Raw genomic sequence first — 23,483 nt, 5'->3', positions numbered from 1 at the left:
ATGTATAGTTTTCTCCTAGTGGTGAGAGAGGGGTAAGGCGGGTGGGAGAAGGATAGACTCGAGAGGGCGTGTATGAGTAGAGGGTGTGGAGTGAGCTGAAGAACAAGGAAAAAGTAAATCATATCTCGGGTGGAGTTTTTTCAGGCTTTTCTTTACCATATACTCGCTCAGCCCCCCTCCTATATATTCCTCTCCCATATGGTAGGGAAACGTTCCCTTAAGGGCCGTTTGGATACCCGGATTTTAGAATCCGGGATTTCTTCAAAATTATAGCTAAGAGACAATAGAAGAAGTGGATCAGCCATCGTTTTTTACTTCTCAACCTTCTTTCCAACAGCAAGAAAGTAGCAGATCCTCCCATATTTCCAGGTTTTAGAAATATCATGATGCAGGAGAGATTTTTAAAACCTGAATTTCTCACTTAAAATCCAAGAAACGCTGTCAGGACAACATTTAGCTGCTTGATCATAAATCCTCTTTTACACTGTTTTCAAACCAAAAATCTGGATTCTAAAATCCGCATATCCAAACGGCCCATTGATGTTTGCAAACCTTGATGGACCAGACACGATCTCTTTTTGACGTGAAAAAAAATTCATGGTAGGCAAACGTAGAGGGAAAATTGAAAACCGCCAAACCATTGGATACTTAGTTTTCTAAGCCAGCATTAAGTGCAAAATTAAAGCTCAAAGGCATGTTCTAATGGAAATGTAGTCCTCAAATCAACTAGAGATATAGCATGGACTATTAGAGGGACGGTGAGTGAGGAGAGTGTGGAGGGACTGGGAAATGGCAGAAAACAGGGGAAAAGACTACTCAAAAAGTATATTTTTTAGTACATGGAAGACTCTCTCTCTCTCTCTCTCCAGAGAAGAGTTGCAGAGACTTTCATAGTGTAAGGGAGAGCAAAAACTCTCGGGTTGTTTGGATACAAGGATTTTATGCTCCCAAGAAGCTGGATTTTACAAGCTAAAACATGGGTTGTACATTTTCAGGATCGTAAAATCCAGGTTTTAACGCGTAGATTTTACAATCTTACAATCCTTGATTATAAAATCCACGTATCAAACAGCACTTCAATGTCTGGCGACAACTCTGAAAATGCCAGTGAACTGTAGCTTTATTATACTCGACACACATGGAACTTGCAATTCAAGGCATGTTCAGCAAGGTTTCTAATTCTCGGCACCAGAACTTGAATCCGATTCCCCAGAATCAACATAGCTTAGCAATTAGTAGCAAATCAGGACCCAATATATCCCCAAAAAACATGTACAAAAAGCTGTAATATCTACAGGCAGAGATATTAAATGGAACCTGTGCCAACAAAAAACAAACTGGAGCTCCCCTCTTTACTGTTGTTTCTCCAAATTAAAAAGGCTATCATATTTACCTCAAGAACTTGACAGTTTCATAATCCCTCGTCTGCAGTGTTGTTGTTCCTTAATGTATCCCCATTTGTTTATCTCAAAATTAATGCGCCCGGCTTAGTTCCTGGACCAAGAACTAATCATAATTAGCTCACTTGAAAGCTCTTGTTTCTACAATAAGACTATAAAAAGAACACGACTAGCAAATATTTAAAATCCCTGAGTTTCAGGAATAGCAAATATTTTCCTTGAACATCTACTAATCTTTAGGAAACACTAACGTTTGCCATTTGTCACTCTTTTGCCTCGACGCTTCATATCTCGGCAGCATTTGCTACTGCAATGACATCTAAATGCCTTAACCGGATGATTGTGATCTTCAAAATCGATCCCATAATCCTGCATATTGGACACCACATGCATGAAACAGATGATAGCAATGTACGTCTCAAGTACCTTAAAAAGTGGACTAATTTCAAAAAGACCTTCACAGATAATTTCAGATGTGTTATTAACCATAGTTAAGGTCCTAGAGCAGTTTTCCCAAGAGTTTTGCAGGCACATGAACTAAGCACTATAGTCATGAAAGCACTGCAACAAATAATTTCAGATTACAGCTGTCAAGTGGTTGCCAATAGCTGGCCCCTTTCTAGAATCTTCATGGGCAACCTATAAATAGGTTAATAGTGGCTGCAGATGGGAGTTTTTAGATCTCAGAGATTTTCATGTACTTTCGTTTGTAAGCTCTTAGAGGTATTTCCTCCATGAATGGAGAAAGGAGAAAGCACATTCCAAAATTCTGTTTTTGAGCTTCTTCTGTTAAAAGTTCTTGCTTGTTCCTTCTTCATTACGACTCAAATTCGTTTTGTAACCTGAATTTCTGCTAGCTTCTGTCATGGTGAGATTGACTGTATATATCCAATCTAAAGTCCTCTTTTGACATAGATCTAAAGTCATTGATGCAAGGTCTGATCTACCTCTTGATTGGTTTGAGATTGTAATTGAATCTCTTCCAAGAAATTTTTATCAATTTCAATAGTCGACTCAGCTTCCAGGAAATTTATGAGCATATCTTGTTCTCTGTTCATTTAGGGAAATTACATGTGTTAGGACCAGGAACGCGGTTCATTTTGGTACTCAATATGGGAATGGGTACGAGGTACGTTGGTAGCTTGGTACGAGGTACGATGAGGGTAAGCTAAGTTAGTTCGCTATATGGGGTCGCGGGTTGGTTTGGAGCGCTAATTTGGGTCACTCTGGTGCTCTCTCTCTAGTTTAATGGCATGCCAAGAAATGCTAAAGCATTATTAGACAGTTTTTGGGAAAGGTAATCATAGTTGACAGCTATTTATAAAAGAGATTAAAACTTGCAGTGCCAATATCAATTTTTGGGAAAGGCAATAACATTTGACAACTGTTTAAAAGAGAGGTTAAAACTTGTAGTGCCAATATCAATAAGCTTGTGGATGGATTTTTTGTTTAGGGATTTTAAGTGGCTGCATGCCTTCCTCGGTTTCCCTTTTCCCTCCTCTCTTATGCCATTTACAAACTCCATTTCTCTCTGCAAAAACAAGGAGGCAAGGAAGGAGGTTTTACTTATGATTAGATTAAAGCTGGTAATGAAAGTTGTTTTTTTTATTCTCATTCCCCCTTCTCTCTCTCTCTCTCTCTCTCTCTCTCTCTCTCTCTCTCTCTCTCTCTCTCTCTCTCTCTCTCTCTCTCTCTCTCTCCGGGTCGCCATTTTGGCGATCCGGGTCGAAAACGACCCACGTTTGGGGTTAGCGACCCCGGATTACAGGTCAGAGGGCGATCATGGTAACATTGGTTAGGACCTCTTTAGCGAAGCCCGAGAACTGTTCATTGTCTTGGTTTAGTAAAGAGCACTTGTAAAGATTCCGTTCATCTGATCCTCATCACCTGGGTTGACTCCCTTCCACCTTTACCGTGTTCTTGTTAGAGTCTACATTTTGCACTACAAAGTCAATCAAAACACCTTTGATTCTCCCGAATTATGACCATGTCAACCGAGTACTAAAGCGCATCATGCCGAGTCAACTTGTATTTGCGTTGGCTGAATTTTGACCCACATCTGTGTTTTGAAAAAGTACTTCCATCTGTCACCGTAGGATGAATCATAGGGCACACAAAATCATCATCCCATCATCAATGCTAAAGAACTAGTTTATTCACTTGGAACGAACCAAGTCCAACATCCAATCTGACACAACAAAGTCTTAACATGATTTTAGATTTCATCCGGACCAACATGGAACGACCGAAATGTTTCTATTTCCATCTCCACCTAAACACAAACTTAAAATGTATACCGAAACCAAAGCTATAAGTGCACCGGTCATATACTATTACTACTTAATTATATTTATATGAAGAGGAGTTCTAAACTGAAGGGTGCCCTTGCAAAAAAGGGATGACAGGCCGCCCCATTGGTTGTAAATCACCATAGTGCAATTAATGTTCTTTGACTTTTCATCCCATTTGATGCACTTTGGTGATTTACAACCAATGGGGGCACCCTTTCATCCCTCTTTTGCAAGGGTGCCCTTCATTTTAGAACTCCTCTTATATGAATTGCAAGTGAAATGTGGTGTATGTATCATGTATAAACATTTATATGAAGCCTATTGATATTTGCTCACCAATGTTTTGATACTGACACACTCACCTCGTCTTTTATTATTCAAACAGATGTCAAGCTATTACATTTTGTGAAAAGCTCTCAACAGCCAATTGAAACAGAAAAGACAAGGTGAGTTGATGTCATTATGGAAACATGGTAGTGTAATATCAGTACCCTATATGAATCACATATGACATCTAGTATGTACTAAGTTATTAAAAATGTGCGACGTCGCATGCCACCGGGTATTCGATGTAATTAAAACAGTATGGATGATTTATTTTCTTGTGATAGTTTTTTAGTATTTATTCTAACACTTCTTGAAGTTTCCTCCTAAATGTCCATCATTTACATATATATTTTTATCATTTTACAAGATTTCTACCAAAATTTCCATCAGAAACCGACCTGTAACCGAAACACATATCGGAACCGAAACATGAAACCTTGAGTCTAAGTCACACGTCAAAAGTTAAAAGTCACAAGTCTAGGTTTTTGGGCATTGCCCATGAGACAAGATGAGTACAAGAGAAAGCATAAATATTCCCTGGCATTATGACTGGACTGAAATCATGAATCATCACACATGGCTAAAAATTATTGATGTCGGAGAGAGAGAAAGAGGGAGCTACCAAAGCATCGATAAGGATGTATCACAAGGCAACTCTTTATCCCCGATATGATGAATATATTCATGCATCAATTCGATTGCCACATCATGGATCATGACTCATGCTGCCATGCATGATATGCAGGTTGATGTGATTTGGCCTTGCTTGCCTCCTATATATAGAAATTCTTCATTTATTCAATTTTTATTTTATTTAGGACTTCATATTTCAGCATATTATTATTGTAGGGCCTAGATGTGGGGGATGTCCACATCATCCAGGTCTCATGCCACTCACACACCACCTCGCATGCTTATTCCTTATTTAGACCCCTTTATCCCTTATGCCGGTGGTTTCCTTTGTTTATATGGCGGTGGTTAAGTCATTTTGTTACAACTTAAGTAGCGATGGTTTAAGTAATTTTGTTATGACTCAAGTCACTCAAGTTAAAACAATCTCATTGGTTTAAAGGGAGGGCCCAACACCTTCATTTAAAACACCTTAGAAAGTCCCAAATGGAGGGGACTAAATTGGATAGAATTGATCATTCTATCTACCGCATTTTGATGCAAAACTCTAAAGAGAAAAAAAAAACGCACGGCTAGGGTTTTTTTCTTTCTACCTTCTTCCTCTCTCTCTCTCTCTTCTATCTCTCCTATCCTCTACTCTCTTTCTTCCTTTTTTTTGAAAAATGACAATATATTCATATTAAGCATTAAAAGCAGAAGGGACCAGGAGTCCCCCAGAATACAAAATATGAAAGGCACAGAAAAAGATTCTTATGCTGAGGGAAGAAAGTTAAGAGACCCTCCTCTCTTTCTTCCATTCTTTCTTCTTTCTTTTCCTCTCTTCTATTTTTCCTTCCAGTCCATACTTTCCTCTTCTAAAACAGTAGGTTTGTGGGTTGGCTGACCGCAACTTCCGGTCCCTTGTTCTCCTCCTATCCTTTCTCACCTATTTCCTTCCATCTTTCTCTATTCTCTCCTCCTCCTTTCCTCATTCCCCTATTCCTGCAATCTCACTGCAGGATTTTCTCAGTCCATAGACTGTTGGGCATCCTCCTAGGCTGTAGGACATCATCGTCAACCCCTGCTTTCTCTTCTTGTTTCCTCAATCCCTTTGCCCCTTCATCATAGGCTATTGGACCCTTTCCTTGCACTTAGAGTGCCCCAAGATTCCCCTTTACTGCTCTTTTCGCCTCTTCACTGCCTATTGGTCTTCGTCTATTCTTCGTTGTCCGGAGGTTGCAAGATCAGCGTCACATCAAATTTTCCTTCCTGGACAAATCTAGAGGTGTTGACTATAGTTACGAAGGCTGATCGGGTCTTTCCAGCTTCTTCGTCATTGTTCTCGGACCTCCTCTTCACTAGATCTGCGGGCAACGTGACTACCTTTCGGGTAAGATCTAACCGTTGATATTTTCATCCCTTTAGCCCTCATTTTACGACTCCTAGGCACCCCTTTAATCCTTGATCTGGAGCCTCTTTCTTCAAGGGATTGTCTATCATAGATAGAGGTTGTTGGACCCTAGATTTCATTTACTTTTCTTTGAGACCGAGATCTAACCTTATATTGGTGTTGCCTTGTTAATATACATATGCTGATTATTTAGTGTGATCCATTTGTGCGATGCATGGTCGGGATAGAATTTAATCTAATTGTTATCTTTAAGGTTAGTTTAAAGTAAACTCCCTGACACAACTTGATGAATTTCTTGAATGCCTATGCTGAAATTAGGAGTCGGTTTATATTACTTTATGAGAAGAATATTCCCCTTAAGTTCCAAAAGGGTTCATGGGTATAATTTGCAACCTCCAGGTTTGCACCAAGTTGGTATCAGAGCACATAGCTCAAATTCCTATTCGCTTCCAGACTCATATGACTTCTCGGTGTTAGACACTTTTCATCTAGGGTTTAGGTTGTCTACTCTCCTTTGTTGGTGTGTCATAGACAGATGGTAAGTTTTAGGTAGTTCTTAGTCGTATGCCACAATTAGCTTTCCCACGTTTGGAGGGAAGCTAATGCAGCAGCAGATTTTCTATCTAAAGCAGATTGTGTGTGCAAGGGGGACAATATTCCTCTTGAACTCATCCCTTCCCCGCTTACTGATATCATTTTTAATGATGCATCAGGTTGTTTGTACTCCCGATTGTAACTCCTATGCTTTAGGCCTTTTGAATTGGGAGCCTGTTCCCATTTGGCTGCTTTTAAAGCCCCCCTAGTTGTACTCCGTTTTCCATTTATGATATCTGGTCGGGGTCTTGCCTAACCCCATCTTACCTACCAAAAAAAAAAAAGAAAAAAAAAAGTCAGTCAGTTGCCTCTTCTGTTCTCAAGGGAGTCTTAGGTGTCATTTTTCTCATCTAGGATTGTCCGAGTCTTAGGCTAGGTGTCTACTGTTCCATAGTCCATACAACTGTCCTAGACACAATCACACATTTCCAGGCTGTGGCTAACAGGGCCAACACTCTACGATAGGGACCGGGTCGACCTCAGCCCACTGGAGCCTGACAACAACATACCTCGGCCACGGACTGACACTCTACCATGTTGGCCGACATTAGCACAGCCCTGACTCGGATCAACGAACACTTGGGTTTACCACATCCAGGACGCACAACACCACCTAGATCTACCCTCCCACCTATGCCAAGAGATGTTGGCGCCGGAGAGTTAGATTTTGACGACTCTTCGGAGGGTCAGTCTAACCAGGATGATGAGTTTGCTCCTTATGAAGAGCCACGGCGGTTCCAAAATGGACCCGGCCACAGAGGATAGGATAGTGGGCACTTTAGAAGGATATGGGGATTACGGGATCCGAGTTGAAGTTGGGGATTTTAAGGGTCACCTCGAGTCTTGACCCCGACGAATTCCTTGAATGGGTGGATAAAATAGACCAATTCTTTGAGCGGAAAGAACTCCCTGAAGATAAAATTTGTTACCATAAAACTTAGGAAGGCTGCCCTTGTTTGGTGGAAACAAGTCCAAACAAGGAGAATTCAAAGCAAAGGACAAGATCAATCGTTAGGCCAAAATGAAAGAAAAGATAAAAAGCATGTGATTGCCATATGATTTTAGAGCCACCCTCTCTGCCAGAGGATTCTCGGCCTTAAGCAAGGGGCTCATTCTGTGAGGGAATACACGGAGGAGTTCTATTTTTTGATAGCCCGAAATTTGGTTGAAGACGAAGAGCAAGCTACTACTCGAAACATCAACAGGCTTAAATGATTGATCAACAAATGATAAATACCTCATATATTACACCAAATATATAAAAGAAATTTTTAACGGAAACACACAACAAAGAAATGGTAGAAGATGGATAAAGAAATATATCAAAATTGAAGAATGTCATTTGGGCCTACTCGGGTCCTACAAGAGTATCCGAATCAAACGAGGCGGAAGTGAGGGCCATCCACCATGGTATTCAGCTTCTAATCAATGTTGGGTTGGAAAAAGTTGAGATAGAAGGAGATTCAAAGAACGTGATAAGTTGGCTTAATGGGACACACTCAATACCTTGGAGATTTGCGGCATTTTTTGATGAAATCCGTGATATATCAGGAGGAAGACATTTAAATGCTTATCATGTGAAACGATCTGAAAATGGTGTGGTGGATAAGCTAGCTAAAGATGGGGTATTCAAGTAAAATCTGGGGCAGTTTGATTATCTACCACCTTGATTTTTTGTTTTTCTTGAGATTCTTATTGTATCATTTGTTCAGGCCTTCTCGGCCTTTGAACTCTTATATTAATACTATTCATCATTCAAAAAAAAAGATTGAAGAATCACACATGATTTGAGAAAGTCAGACCCTCTCTTCTGATATCATTTTTTACTTTGCACAAAAGGCGCTAAAGCATATTTTAGAAGTAACATCTTGAAGATGTGCTTCTAAAAGGTGCTAAACCAAATTTTAGAAGTTTCCTAGAAGAAAACAATGCAGAAACTGTCCGGGCCCAGGGTTGATCACACTTCATACACAGGCTTCTTGTGACTTCATCCTCACTGAAATTTTCTTCATGCCACTGACAACTATCTGGGTCCAAACTATTGAAATCAAGCCCATCTGGTGAAAGAGAAAATAAATATCTGAGGAGTTTGGAAACGATAAAAGTTCAATATTTCAGTATGAATAGCTACCTGATCAATGCTTCAAACCTTGTTTATTACGAGGGTGGTTCCTATTGCTCCTTGCATTGCACTGGCGATACCATGAAAGTAAGCAGTGTTTTTACGCCCCTCAATAAGCCACTTCACTCCAGAACGTTGTCTCCATATCAACTCTTCCTACTGGATTATCCAATTATAGTTTCCTTTGAGAACCACCCTCAGAGTCTCCTGCTTGTTGGATAAGGGACTCAATACTTCCTTGTCCTCAAGGTCCTTGATGTGCCACGGTACTTTAGCTTTTTTGAAGACGGTCTGCCCCTTCTCTTCTCTAAATCATCTTCTCAGTCTATATTTGACAAATCTCAGCTTTTGCCCAACCCTAGCATCAAAGGGGCCAAAAGACTAAGTTACTATCCACTAGCTGTAAAGCTTCTCAAGCATCTTAATTTCCAACAGCAATGCCAACTCAAAACGAAATGGAGTTGGCCCCCAAGAGAAAGGAAGGGGCAGTGATCAAAGACGAGACCAGCTTAGGTAACACAATCTGGCAGTGGCAGGTGTTGGGAAGCAGTCTAACCATGCCTGACACACAAAGAAGCGATCCATCCTACTTTTGCTTTGATTTTTCAACCACGATTTTTTGCCCCAATCAACGGAGGTCTACCAAAGTGTTCCTGGCGATGAAATCTAAAATGGCTAGCATGTTGGAGGAAATCCTAGGACACCCATGTCAGTCTTCAAGGAATCTAGTGACATTGAAGTCGCCTCCAACACATCCAGGGTGTTGCCACTTGTCTCTGATAGCTTCTAGTTCAGCATAAAGAGAGCTACCATCTGCATAAGAAATAGGGCTGTAAACATCGGAGAAGACCCAAAAGCGTGAGTTGTTCTTCATCCTGAGCTACACTGAGACAGTAAAGGAGTCTGCGACTTCATTTTCCAATTCCAGTTGGGAACCATCACAAGATCACATGTATCCCACTAGTCGCACCTGTTAAATCAAGGCAAAAAGAAGAAGAAGCTAGAATTTCATCCCAGCCTGCTTAGCAGCAGTCTATTGACGGCAATAATTTCCGTTTCTTGCTGGCAGAAGATTATAGGCTTACTGATCCTAAGCATTTCCTTGACATGGGTTATCTTTTCAGGCAATCTAAGGCCCTGAACATTCGAGCAAAGAACTTTCATTGAGAAACTGCCCATTCTAGCAAAGAAGTCACATGTTACCTCTCAATCTAGTTCCTAGATTTCCCACTTCTTCTGCTCGAAGAGCCATTTTCATAGTTCAAATTTAAATGATCCCTTGATGAATCCAAGGGATCATTTAAATTTCAGTCTCGGACTTGCAGCCTTATAAGTTATAAAACAATAATTTGGCCTCCGCTTCTAGGCCAACAAAAGATAACCTCAACACCCTGCTAATTATCGTGATGTGATTACTCACTAAATCCGAGATAAACTTCTCATCATCACTCCAGTAACATCAGTAGAGCTTCTGTCAACTCCCCAGTTCAATAGCCTGTCCGACCCTTCATTGATAAAGACTATAGCAAGTGAATCATCTCCTTGATTCTCATCAACAACAGGACTTTTAACACATGCCTCATTTTAGATGTTTCCATAGAAAGGCTCTCCTGTGATGTTCGTGATAAATCCCTAATTTTTATCAGTAGTGTGAATTGCAACCTAATTATCTGAGATGTTTTCATTCATATTAATTATAAGTGTCATCAGCCCTACTACACCCTCCAACAGACAAAATAGAGCTACAAGAGCCTTCCAAAACACAAGAGAGAGTGATAATCGTACATTCGTACTTATTATTGGGGATTGTATGGCATTGCTGGGGTTCTTAACAAAAGTCTGCCTCACCGTCCCACTCAAACCTGCTGCCAGAAAAGATTGGAGTAGGACCATCCAGCTCTACAGCACGGCGAAAATTGGACTACGGACCCACGCTCCTCTCCGATCTTATAAGCTGATGCACTAGGTCCCGATCAAGCTGCCTCGACTCTCGAACGGGGTTGTCAATCTTATTGTCAAAGCACACGCCTCGTTGTGAAGCCAATCTAGGACACTTACTCCTCAACGCTATGGTTAGACCCCATAAACGGCAAAACAATACATTACTGGAAGTGCCAGGAAGCAGCCTCAATGGTTCCTAACAGTCCTATAACCTCACAGCAGCAGACCTGGGGCCCACCTAAAGCAATGGATGCTCCAACACTCCCGTGGACACTTGTCTCTACTAAGACGGGCTCTAACGTAGCGAGTCATATTAGGGAACTACACCCATTAACAGTGGGGATGAAAAGTTGTTCATAGTAGTCTCTAGAGAACATGCAGAAATTGACTGAAGCAGGAAGTAAGCGGATCCGCAGTGGCATGTGTCTAAAGGGGTTCAGGCCCACTGCCAAGAATGACCCCATCGGAAGCTACAACAATGTCATCCTTGTACCTCCCATGCCCAAAAAGGGGAAACTAGAAGGCTGAAAACCTCTTACGGCAATGTCCAAGAGAATTGGCCTCTCTTGCCCACCGTCAACCTGGAAACCGGATGTTCTTTCTGTAGATACAGCATCTCCACTGCAATCCACAGTCGTAAAAAATTGTATGTCCCCACTGAAGGGAAAGCGCTCCCGTTGTTGCATGGCGCGCTACAACTCTCCTGTGGTATCTGGTGGGAGTGACTTGGCACGTGCAAAGCATCAATACAACTTGGATAAATCGACTGAACCGGCCAGGCATATATACAGTCAATAATGGGAGCGTCCTAGAGACCATGGGATGGCCTGCTACCCACCTGTCATTCGTTGGCATGCTCCTTCGAAGACCTATGTACACTTCTTTCCGGGGACTCGGGGTCTCATCTACCGCATGTATCATGTATAATAGCAACACTGGCTGCTCACGTCTAAGGCGCTGCATACCCTTCATTCGCCAGCCAACAAGGTGTATTCTCCAAATAGACGCCCGAGATCTGAGGTGCTTCTAGGAAAACGACTGAGTTTTATCGGCATTCGACGGACTGCCTACATTTCTTGCCCCAGTCGTGCCAAAGCTTAGGCGACCAACCACATTGCTCGGCTACGACTTCCTCCCAGAACGACGTACCATCAATATCCAAGCCTATGCATAACGAAGACAGATAAGATTCAGTTACCAAAGCGCATAGGCGAGTGATGCCACAACCAAAGCCTCGATAGCACGACCAATCGAATAAAATAGCTTCCCCGAGACACCGTCCGATTTTTTCAGAGGTCTCAAAAGACCACACATGTGCCAAGACCCCACGGACCTCCCACCACCGATGAGTGGCCTCGGTGTCACACCTTGACTAACCTTATGAGGGCTACGGTCACTCTCCCGAGAACCACGAACTTCCTAAGCCAACCTTCTAGTAACCTCGAGTACTGCCCACTTCGCCATAACATCTCGAACCAAGTGAAGGGCAGCCGAATACCTGGGGGTACGCAACCAGACTCTAGTGAGGACCCCTCGCCAACAAATTTCTCCTTAAAGGGCGAGCCATTTGAGGCAGGGCCACGCAATCTAGGACGAGTCTCCTTGATAGGAGTCACGAAAGATGAGCAATCCCCGGACTTTTGACTACCATAGGTACTCGATCCTCACTCAATTCTCCCTCGGTTGTGCTCCAATATTTTCCGTAGTGCTTCAAAATGGGTAGCAGCCAAAGCAAATCTAAATTGACTTGGCACGACGCAATCAAATACTTGGCTGATGCGGTCTAATTCTCGGTTGACATGGTCTAGTACTTGGGAGAGTCAATGGAGTTCTGATTGACTTTGTAGGGAAAAACACAGACTCGGACGAGAACACGGTCAAGATAAAAGGGAGTCAACTTGAAGAGTCCACAACGACGCGGAAGAGTTTTGAAACAATGATTTTATGTAGCACCAGAAAGCGATCCTTCTTTTAAACTTTACAAACATGCTGCTACAAATCCGGTCCCTCATATTAGTGTTGTTTCCACTTTTAAAATTTTAAAACATGCACCAACTATGAACCACATTCCAAGTTCTTTGTGGCTCATTTGCTTGATCATCCCACCGTCCCACACGACTGAGGAGTCTTCTGAGCTAACCTTTCACAAAGCATTCCGTTTTGCTGGGTTCACTTGCCCTTTGCAATTTCACAAATTTTGTGCAGTAATTCGGGTTCTCTCTCTAGTCTTTGTTGACCTGAATATCACACAATCTCTAGTTCCCTCTCTTTCTTTGCTAAAACCTGTGTCTGGCTCGATCTCATGCTCGATCTCATGCTCTCTCTCGCTCCTTGAAATATTCTTTGTCTTTGTCAAACAATGTCACAAATATTTGTCTCATGAATTTCTCAGCAAAAGTATATCTTGGGATATTTATTTATTTTTTGTTAATTTCGAGTTTATATCAGGGAAAAAACTAAAATAATAAAATATATAAAAATATAAATTTAACAACAAAATTAGGAGTTTAGGACAACAAATAATATCGTGAATTTATCGCAATATTTTCATGACAATTTTGCAGAAATAAGAAGATATCTCGATATTTTTTAGAATATTGGGAAAATGTCTGAATTTTCTCATTTTATCAAAATGTCGTAACATGTCACGACATTTTTGAAAATATCAGAGATATTTGTGTCTAAGATGTCAGACACAAGCTCTTGCATTTGTCTCTCGGTCTTTGAAATCCTCCATCTTCCTTGCTCATCCAAATTGATCACCAATGGCAAGAGTTATTGGATGCATAGTTGCCAAACTCTTACGAGTCGCAGGAGTCAACTCTCGAGTCGAGTTGCTGGGCTTTCGAGTCGAATAGAGTCGAGTCGCATGGGTGAGTCACCTCTATTGAAGACTATTACGAGTCGTCTGGTTACTCTCACGAGTCGCTGCGAGTTGAGTCAAAAAACTAAGACTCTTACGAGTCAAGTTGAGTCGCTAGGCCTAGGCTTTCTTGTTTTGATGGCTGAAAACTTGGAAGTTGGAACTTAAAACTTAAATTTTTTTTTTTGAATGGTAGGCAATTGTATTAAATGTGAAAAAAAGACCGAGGAGGTCTATACAAATAAAGAGACGGAAAAAGAAAAAGAAAGATAAGAACACGCCCCACTACAAGGGCCAAGGAGGAACGAAGTTAAATAGCTCCATTCTCTCCACAGAGACACCATCTCAAGCTAAATTGTCCACTACACCATTAGTTGACCTCCTAACATGATAGAAAGAAATCGATGCATCCCCCGCACTGTCTTGGATCTCATCGAAGAAAGAGGCAAATCTCTAAGGGAAGGAATGAGAGCCACTAAGTTACCTTATCACATTGAGCGAGTCTCCTTCTACCATTACCTTATTCAAATCTTCATTCTCAAGATATCTTATTCCTTAGTAGGTAGCACGCACTTCAATTTCATTAGTGTCTGAGACTCCAATGAGAGCCGCAAAAACCCATTTCATAGCTCCAAATCCATCCCTCAAGACTCCCTCAATTCCGGCAGGACCGGGGTTCCCCATGCTAGACCCATCAAAGTTTAGCTTCAAAAAACCATGTGCGGGAGGCTCCCAGTCTTGGACAATCTTGGGTTCTTGGCTTGAACCACCACAAATCTCTTTCCAGCCATACCATAGATCATGTGCAGATACAAATCTAAAGCAATGAAGGGTTATCACCCATGATTAAGTTCCAACCAGAACTTAATTATTTTTGTGCATGGAAGTTACAAGCATATAGTTATTTATATTTTTGGCTTAGTGCTTTATCTATGGGCTATTGGGTTATATTTTTTACATGTTTCATCTTTTGATATATAATTATATTTTTCAATTAAATTTTTGTTCTTGTCAAAAACTCCTACGAGTCACAAGTCGAGTTGAGTCATAAAATTAAGAAATCGAGTCGCGGGTTGACAACTATGATTGGGTGCATGTTAAAACCAAGGCAAACAAGGTTAGGAATGCTTGTGGGTCGGTGGTAACAAGATTTTGCTTTAAGAAGATTGCTTAGTGGATCGATTGTTAGTCATATTCATTTGCACTTTCTACCTATGATCAAGGTTTTAAGTTTTGGTTTCATTCAGCACCGAAATGGAAACATTTTGGTTTCGGTTGGAAACTTTTGTGGGAATCTCGTAAAATCACAAAAACATATGGAAACATGTGTAAATGGTGAGATTTTAAGACCAAAATTTCGGAAATGCTAGAATGAGCAAAAATACATACATAGAAACCATCACATAAGCAAGAAAGACATTCATAATGGATTCATAATGGCTTGATCACATTGAACACCTAGTGACACGCATTGTTCCATACGTCTGAAACAATAAAGTCAATAAAAAGTACAATGTAATGAAGTATAAGAAAGTACAACGACACATCATTCTTCCAAGGACTGCAACTCGATGGTACCACATAAAGTTATGAGATAGCATTGGTCTCATGCCGATCTGACATCCCATGCATAAGATACAGTTACTATGCGTTACCATGTTGTGCAGTCCAATAACATCACCTACCAAATATCATTCTCTACATTAATGCAATAGTCCAATAATGTCACTTACCAAATATCACTCTCTACATTAATGAAATAAAATGAAATGCAAAGTAAAATTTCGAACAAATACATTGAGATTTTGTTTCGATGGGATGGGATGAAAACGGAAACATTTTGGTCGTTTCGTGTCGCTTTCGGTGGAAATTTATAACCATGCCAATGATCACATTCCCCACTTATGATATTAGATGGAATAAAGCAGATATAATATGGTCATGGAATTATGAAACAAACTACCCTCTTTTGACAAATATCGAACAAACTATAATTACAGAACATTGAATTAACCAGATATAATATGGCCATGGAATTATGAAAAAAAACACCTTTTGACAAATATCGAACAAACTATAATTATAGAACGCCCAAGTCAGGCTACTTACCCAAGATAGCTCCTCCAATGCTTCTACCTTTCTCGTTGTAAAAAATGCAAGCTGCATTAAAGAACAGTTGGACAATACGAGATATTCATTACATCAGTTATGAGTAGCATTGCAAAGGAGGCCGATAAGGAAATTGTGTGAAAATGGAGCAAGTCAGATTGCATACATGATAATAGTGATGATCTGGTGTCTCCACTTCGACTGGGATCTCAACCAAGTTTGCATCAAAGCACCTAGTGCAGTCACAGAATTTAGGAGCAGGATACAATGCTTTTCCTTTAACTTTTAATCATCCAAAATTACATATTCAACAAAAACTAAAGATGAAGAGGAATGTTAGCTTTCAGCTACACATGGGGGTTCAAGCTCCACTAGACTTAATGGTATACTCTAAGTTATGAGGACATATGGTCAAATTCTTTGAACAGATATCAGGGTAGTAAAAAAAAGGGCGGCCCAGTGAACGAGGCTATAAAATATCAAGGTAGTAAAAAAGAAACAGTAAATTAGTAAAGGTAAAACAGCACTATAAAATACCACAAGAAGATACATTCGTTTGTAAATTACCTATGATTAATGAACCTTGCCACATTTCCGTAAAATGTTGCGTCTAAACAAAGGGCCTCTTCATCCTTTAAGACTTTTTCTGAACCCCAGTCAGCGTCTAGTAGCACTGGATAAGTATGTTTCTCATTACCAGTGCTCTGCATATTTCGATCATACAGCTCCGTGTTAGTTAACACTTCCCCAACATATTCACATACAAAAGCACCTCTAGGCAAATCCTCAAGGGTTCGGACACCCCACCCTTTTCCTTCTGGTGTCAAAAACACCTGATATACGCAAATGATAGTTAGAAGCTGTGAACCATACCCAGAAAATTTAACCTAACCAAAGAATAGAAAAGGCATGATTCTCAACTATGTTATGATAAATGAAATGTACATCCTATTAATTGAAGGATGAGAAAAACATACAATATCTTCAAAATGATACATTACAGAGCTTAGAATCATTATTTCAGAGAGTGCTGCCACGGAAACCAATAGTGGAACCGAACAAATCACTCCTCATCACATGGCATAGGAGGGTTAGTTTTGCCATTTTAAGCAAAAAAAAAAGAAAAAATTCCTAACATGGGAAAAGGCTATTGGTTCGGCTCCACTCTCAGTTACCATATCAATATTCTACTTCAGAATAAGAATAATATAATGCTACTCAAATCAACTAGCATTCGGAATTTTAAATCACATGTACAAGTGAAAACTGACCTGCAGATTGCGTGTTATACCTCGCTGGACGACACGATTTCCGCATTGTTTATTGCAGCCACATTTGCTCCAGCACTCTTTGATAAATTTCCTTACTAAATGGCCCTTGCATGGATCGGGCATAAGCTCATATTTAGACCTTTCTAGAGGGCAATCTTTACAATAAACGTGACTGTGCTTTTGCGGATCACGATTCATAGAGATACATTCATCCATAAACTTTTCCTTAACTAGGCCATCTGGTGTATAGGCATACTCGCCCCCAGTTTCACGAGCACACGCACAAGGTATGGCTGACGATAAACAATCACCAAAGCAATCTGAACAACAATGTTCATCTCCAATCCGAGCAAGAGAAAAACTAACATAGGCATTTTGGTAAACAATATTTTGGGGTATGTAGTAAAAAGTGGGGGGATACGGCTCACTACTGACTTCATTTACCAATGAAATCTTTACGCTTTCTTCACCTTTACATATGTCATTGACGTCGTGAAGTGGCTTTACTTCGTCAATGGAGAACCGGCATTGCGGAATAGCCACCAAACTACGTGAATTCAGCTCTTGAATTTCTGAACCTTCCCGTTCTTTTTGCGTCGAATTGCATTCATTCTTAGAACTACCTGAAAGGTTCCCATTAGAATGCGTACTGGACTGACGACCATGAGCTAGAAGCCTTGGAACCACCTCAGAAGGGTTTCGACAGTCAGGTGAACCATTTAAAGAACTTGCTGGCATGTTGACTTTTCCATGTAAGTGACTAGTTTTTGCACCCAATACAGTTTCGATGTTAGATTTCTTCGAGAAGTCAAGGGTCGGAGTTATATTTACATCTTTTCCCAATTTTTCAACCCTAGAATTGTTGCCCAAGTCCAAACAACATTGGCATAATTCTTTCATCAGCTTCTTGAGAGAAAAACTGGGTTCAATAATTTTGTATGATTTGAGGCATTTCTCCTCTGCCATTTTTAAAACTGCATCTAGACTTGGCATTTGAAAATTGAAACGATCGAGTGCAGGGTTACAGGTCAGAGAAAGTTTAACCTCTCCAGAGTCTGATGATGCAATCTCAAAACTCGAAGAAGCTGCCTCTGGAACACTTAGGACTGTTCCACTCATACATGCCACACCCGGAACACCATCTTCTTTCCCTTCCCCCACCGCCTTCACACACTTTGATACCATGGAATCCGGGGAATCTGCGTGTCCAGTAGAATCATTTCCAGCTGCAAAGCCTTCTTTACATACAGGATCAGGATGAGCTAAACAAAACAATAGTAGATAGTTAGAGCTGCATATTACTGAAGTCATTTATCCAACCAAAGGCTAAGCAATCAAATAGAAACAGAGGAAAGCCATTTACACCACTAGACCAATTGATTTAATTTGGCCTTCGGTGTAGACAATATTTTGAAATTCTCTATCTAAAGTGAAACTAAAAAGGTAAGAAAGGTTGGTGTCACCTATACCCTAGTGGTGAAGCAGAGCAGAACCTACAAAATAACTCAACCTATACCTTCATGGATTTCAAAATCCCTGCTTGACTCCTAGCAGGCTGAGCATAGTTCGAAATGCATGGAACCAGTAACTAAGAAAATCTAAGCTCCCCTTTAGAACTCAAATACAACACTGTCCAGATGAAGAAATACAGAAATGACAAGCATACATCAAGAAAAATACACACCTTCATTTCTAGTGGAACTTGTGACAGCAGGATGGATTACAGCAATCGGAATTTCAAACTCTGGGAAGTCACAAGTGCACGGTTCGCTTTTGGGCTTAATTAGTGCGTTACTAGGTGCATCTTCTTTCGGCAAAACAATCCCAGGTTTAACCTTTGGCTCTTTAAAGCAGCTAGCGTTGGGAATTCTTTCAGACACTAGCTTTTTCCCTCTAGTAGTAAGTTGAACTGAAAGAGCCTCAGTTCTTTTCTCTCCCGGGTCTGCCTGAGGTGAATCCAGAGCCGCTAGTTCCTGTTTGAGACAGGATTGAGGTGAAACAGCCACGTCCATTTTTGGCCTTCTCGGTGAAGATTCACCAATTGTCATGCTGGAATTAGGCACAGAAAGAGAAGACGGGCCATCTTCTTGTCTCAACCGCAATCTTTTCCTCGGAGGAACGGGTTCATCGTTTATCCAATTTTCTTCATTCTTATCTTCCCCTTCCTGCCACAAGAGGTCAAAGGGCCAAAGGGGAGATTCATTAGCAAAGGAATGAACAGAAATCAAACCATATCAACTACAACTCTACAAGGAATGGGATTCATACATCAATAATCATCTCTGATTTCCTTTTCATTCCTTCCTCTTCCGACTAAAGAGATTAAGTAAATATCATCATGAACAGAAATAAAAAATAGCTAGCACAGTTCAAAAGATCAAAAATTAACCTATGCATAAATGAATACTACAAATAGAATGTACCTTTGAATCCTGAGAGTCAAAGATGGCATAAATGAATACTACAAATAGAATGTACCTTTGAATCCTGAGAGTCAAAGATGGCATCAGCAAGTACTCTATAATTTTCCTCTTCGATAAGTTCCCAGTTGTTATCATATACTTTCAATAGATTCTTCAGCACAGGTTTCACTATATGTGACTTAATTCCTAAGGCCTTCATTGCTTCGAAGGCCTTGGAACCTCTCACACGGGACATTGCTGAATTCAAAAGTTACAGAAATCCTCTACAAAATGCCTCTCAACACCCAGACACAAAACTTGTACCTACACTTTCCTAGACCAATAAGAGAGCAAGAAGTTAAATTTCCAGACATTTCTTTTTCTTTTTCTGAATGGTTAATATTCTCCAAGCATAATCTTCATCAACAATATGTTAGCTACAACTAAGTACTATGGAAGTTGCACTTTAACATAAAATGCTCAAGTTCAGAGGAAATAAAAAAGACCATAAATGAAGCCTCCAGTAATTAAAAAAGGAAGCCATCAACATTTAGAGAAATAACACCATCGATGAAAACAAAAAAGAAAGAAAGAAATCTTAACTGAAGAGGTAAATTTGTGTACAAAAGAGAAAAAAATCCAACAAAATAGGCAAATTAATTTGAAAAGTTTAGGCTCTGTTACCAGGTACATCAATGGTACGGCACTCACACTAATTTTAAGGGTCAGACAGAAAAACACAGCCCATTCTACAGTGTCATGTTAACAGGTCTTAGGAATGATTCAGGGCATGGTTTCAGTGACACTAGCTGCAAGAAGAAGAAAACACCAAAAGGAAAACTCCAGCCAAAGAACAAACATTAACAAAATAAAAACTGGCTCAAAATATATTTTTTTTAATGGTAAAAACTGACTCAAATTCTTATGCATGAAATAGGAGAAGGAAGATACATGTCATTGGCAGGGACAAAATTCGATATGGAAGCTGAAATATTGATTGAAACAAAATATCTAACAAATATTGCTCCCATTTTCAAGCACATGCAGTTTCAACAAAAATAAAATGCTCAACAACCAGTGGGAAGTTCAAAAGAACATCACATTTAAGCAAAAGCATTACGCAGTTTTAATCATATCGCCACTGTAATTTTACTGGGACAGCTGCAACTGAATAGAACCCATAAAAGATAAAGACGACCATATGCTACACAAGCATTGACCAAAATACCCAACGTTTTGACTTAATACAATTAATACATGAAGCCATTTAAAAAAAAAAATTACAACATGAAATTTCGAGGTGAAAAAAAAATCACATATCCGTATCGACCAAAATAAAGGACTCAATAAAAACCTCAAAAACATGCATTCCCAACAAAAAAAAAAAGGTGCCACAATCACTACAGGTAAACATTGAGGGAAAAAAGCATAAGAAAAGCCCCAAATTTCAAGAATAATGCTCAAAAGTTCCAAATAATGACCAACAATAAATAAATAAAAAAGAAGTACCACAATCACTACAAGCAAACATTGAGAAAAAAAAAAGTACAAGAAAAAGGCCCAAATTTCAAGAATAATGCTCGGCCTAACAGAAATACAATCTCTGAAAAAAAAAAGAAAAAAAGAAAAAGAAATGCATCCTCATATATTCGGCGAGGCAAAAAGAAGACACATAACCAGCATGCAAGACGATCTGAAGGTAGAACGTTACAAACTTACAGAGAAATCGCTCTAAAAATCACGTCTCTGCAACTGATTCAACACATCAAAGAAACCTCAAAACACATAAACTCTTTCGAAGTAAAAAAAGAAAAAACTGCAATTTCTGAAGGGTTACGACCTAAAAACCATAAGAGAACTCAAGATCATGTACTAACCTAGAAGCGGAAGAGACTTATAATCACTCCACAACTGATTTCAAGTCATTGAAAGAGAAAACAAGGAGAGAGCGATTTCTGAAGGGATATCCGCCAAAAAAAAACCCTAAAAACGCAATTAAAATCAACTTTCAGCTTAGCATTCCGTGTATACAACTGAGATCATACAGTTCGTAGCAGAAATCGAAGTTTTCGAAAGGAAAATACGGCAGAAACCATAAAAAAGAAGAGAAGATCGTCTCACATTGCTGTTTTTCAGGAGGGTTAGGGTTTGAAAAATTAGGGCTACGAAAAAAGAAAGTTAAAAAGGAGAAAGGCCTCTTCGAGGTCTGTCTACAACTGGAGAGGGGAAGCAGAAGGGAGGGAAATGAAATGAAATGAAACGGGCTTTATTTAATTGGCTCTTTCTATTTCTAGACTGCGACACGTAGGACGGCGAATCTCGTCAGCGATCCAGTTATAACACCGGGCTTCACTAACATGCGCCTCCGCGTGTCGGACACTACGTATCAAGGATTTAAAGTGCGCCTCTCTCTCTCATTGCAACTCAGGTCGGGCGGGTCGGGTTTTCCAGAACCTATTTTGGGTCGGGTCGGATCGGGTTTATTTTTTGAAAAACCCATGATTCTTAAACCCGGCCCTACCCAAGATAGTTTGTCGGGTTGGGTCGGGTTTTCACGTTGTTGAATAATTCAATTCATCCAAAATAGTTACTTAAAATATCAAGAAATGGGTATAAAATTATTCCCAGAGAGCATAGCATCGATCATCCTCTTCTCGGAAAGGCCCCTGTTCTTGAACCAAAAGAGCTGAGCATCGATCATCCTCTTCTTCTCATTTATCCCTGATTCAACTAAGTGTAGAGAAAGGGCTTGTGACAACAATTGCAGCATTTGATTTCTAAACACACATAGAGAGAGAGAGAGAGGAAAACCCTAGTTGATCTCTCATTCGAAGGGAAAAATAGTGGGAAAAAATCCGACTATCTTATAGAAAAATTGAGAGACTATGTAACTCAACAGAAACACTAGAAATCATGAAAAAAACTAGAGAAACAGAACTCCATATTGAGCTGAAAATAATGGGAGAAAGGGGGAATAAAATTAAAAAAACTCACTAGAGGTTGATGCTCTGTAGGTTTTGGGTTGAAGAAATTCCATTGTTCCATGGATAGTGGGTGGAGTAGATAAAAATTAAAAATCCTAAAAAAGCTGAGAGTGAAACTAAATTTTTTTTTTGAAAATCCTGGGGCAAAGAAAAGCTTAAAAGTGAAAGAGGGATAGTTGGAAAAGACGAGAGAGAGAGAGAGTGCGAGTGAGAGTATGGTGCGTTTCTACTTTTTAGCTTATCTAGTTTTAGCTTTCTATTTTTGAACTTATCTTGATTTTGTCACCGTGTTTTAAAAGTACTAGTAAAAAACCCGTGCGATACGCGGGCCGACAAAGAACTGTACGGACCACGTCATAGGTTGATCCAAACCGTCCATGTGATGAAACACAACATAAATAGGTTGTGCCCCAAAAATCATTTCCATAGGCCGATCCTAGCCCTCCAATCGATAGATGTTTCCATAATTCCTCTTATCTTAAATCGGATGGTCAAGATCACCCTATAGTTTTTTAATTAAAAAACCATAAAGGAGGGGCGTAAGATCGAAATTATACGGCTTTAATGGGTGCCTTTGTTAAAAGCATAAAGGAGGGGGTAGGATTGAAATTATAAGATCTAATGGGTGCCTTTGTTAAAAGCATAAAGGGGGGGTAGGATTGAAATTATATGAGTTGAATGGGTGCATTTGTTCAAAAAAGTCAAAAAATGTGACTTGTAATTCTCATGTGATTTTCAAAAAAATCGAAAAAACTCTCATCTTTTCATCCCAGCTTATTGTATTAGATAAAAAATTATACAAAGGAAACGAACCTCCGGGGTTTTCGAGTTTCAGGTTTCGGGTTTTTAGCACTTAAACCCAACCCTACCCGAGAATGCCTCAGGTTTTGGAATTTGAAACCCGACCTAGCCCGAGACCCAATCTCTTTGAACCCGGCCCATGTGTTTTTCGGGTCAGTGAGGCAAGTTGCAACCCTATCTCTCTCTCACAGAAAATCACACGTTTTTGCAATCACACGAACATAACTGCGCCTATTTTTAACAACGAACAGTGGGTTCCAAGATCCAAACCATTCATCTGTTGGGCCCCAACGTAAATAGGCTGTGCCCCATAATCATTTCCTTACTATCCTAACCCTCCAAATCTATAAGACACATT

The 23,483-nt window shown here is 40.0% G+C and overlaps 1 protein-coding gene across 5 annotated transcripts; it reads right to left on the bottom strand.

Annotated features, from left to right (window-relative positions):
- Nucleotides 1-1,160: 1,160 nt before the first annotated feature.
- Nucleotides 1,161-22,470, bottom strand: LOC143861117 (putative inactive histone-lysine N-methyltransferase SUVR2). 5 transcript variants are annotated; one of them, XM_077372026.1, is made up of 11 exons: nt 21,462-21,609; nt 21,218-21,323; nt 19,417-19,674; nt 19,207-19,251; nt 18,623-19,103; nt 16,939-18,200; nt 16,235-16,500; nt 15,834-15,900; nt 15,668-15,718; nt 1,652-1,769; nt 1,161-1,494 (listed from the first exon to the last, which is right to left on the bottom strand). In XM_077372026.1, the coding sequence occupies exons 3-11, from the start codon at nt 19,594-19,596 to the stop codon at nt 1,463-1,465; spliced, it is 2,502 nt and encodes an 833-aa protein (XP_077228141.1). In that variant the 5' UTR covers nt 19,597-19,674; nt 21,218-21,323; nt 21,462-21,609; the 3' UTR covers nt 1,161-1,462. The 5 variants fall into 5 exon arrangements, with proteins under 5 accessions (XP_077228141.1, XP_077228142.1, XP_077228144.1 ...); XM_077372027.1 differs by having other exon boundaries at nt 19,417-19,664; XM_077372029.1 differs by lacking the exons at nt 21,218-21,323; nt 21,462-21,609 and adding an exon at nt 22,335-22,470.
- Between the last annotated feature and the right edge of the window lie 1,013 nt (nt 22,471-23,483).

The sequence above is a fragment of the Tasmannia lanceolata genome, unplaced genomic scaffold, assembly GCF_043159265.1.
Source record: "Tasmannia lanceolata isolate RefF3 unplaced genomic scaffold, GAP_Taslan_0.1 ptg000037l, whole genome shotgun sequence".
NCBI classification, from domain to species: domain Eukaryota; kingdom Viridiplantae; phylum Streptophyta; class Magnoliopsida; order Canellales; family Winteraceae; genus Tasmannia; species Tasmannia lanceolata.
Note: the sequence above shows the minus strand (reverse complement) of the source record. Positions and strands in the feature narration are given on the sequence as shown.

Coding starts and splice junctions, on each gene's coding strand:
- LOC143861117 (XM_077372029.1), bottom strand. CDS start 19,596: ATGTCCCGTGTGAGAGGTTCCAAGGCCTTCGAAGCAATGAAGGCCTTA. Junction 16,501..16,938: donor GTATAACACGCAATCTGCAG/GTCAGTTTTCAC, acceptor TGCGTATATCAG/GTGTTTTTGACACCAGAAGG. Junction 1,770..15,667: donor CATTGGAGGAGCTATCTTGG/GTAAGTAGCCTG, acceptor TCCAATATGCAG/GATTATGGGATCGATTTTGA.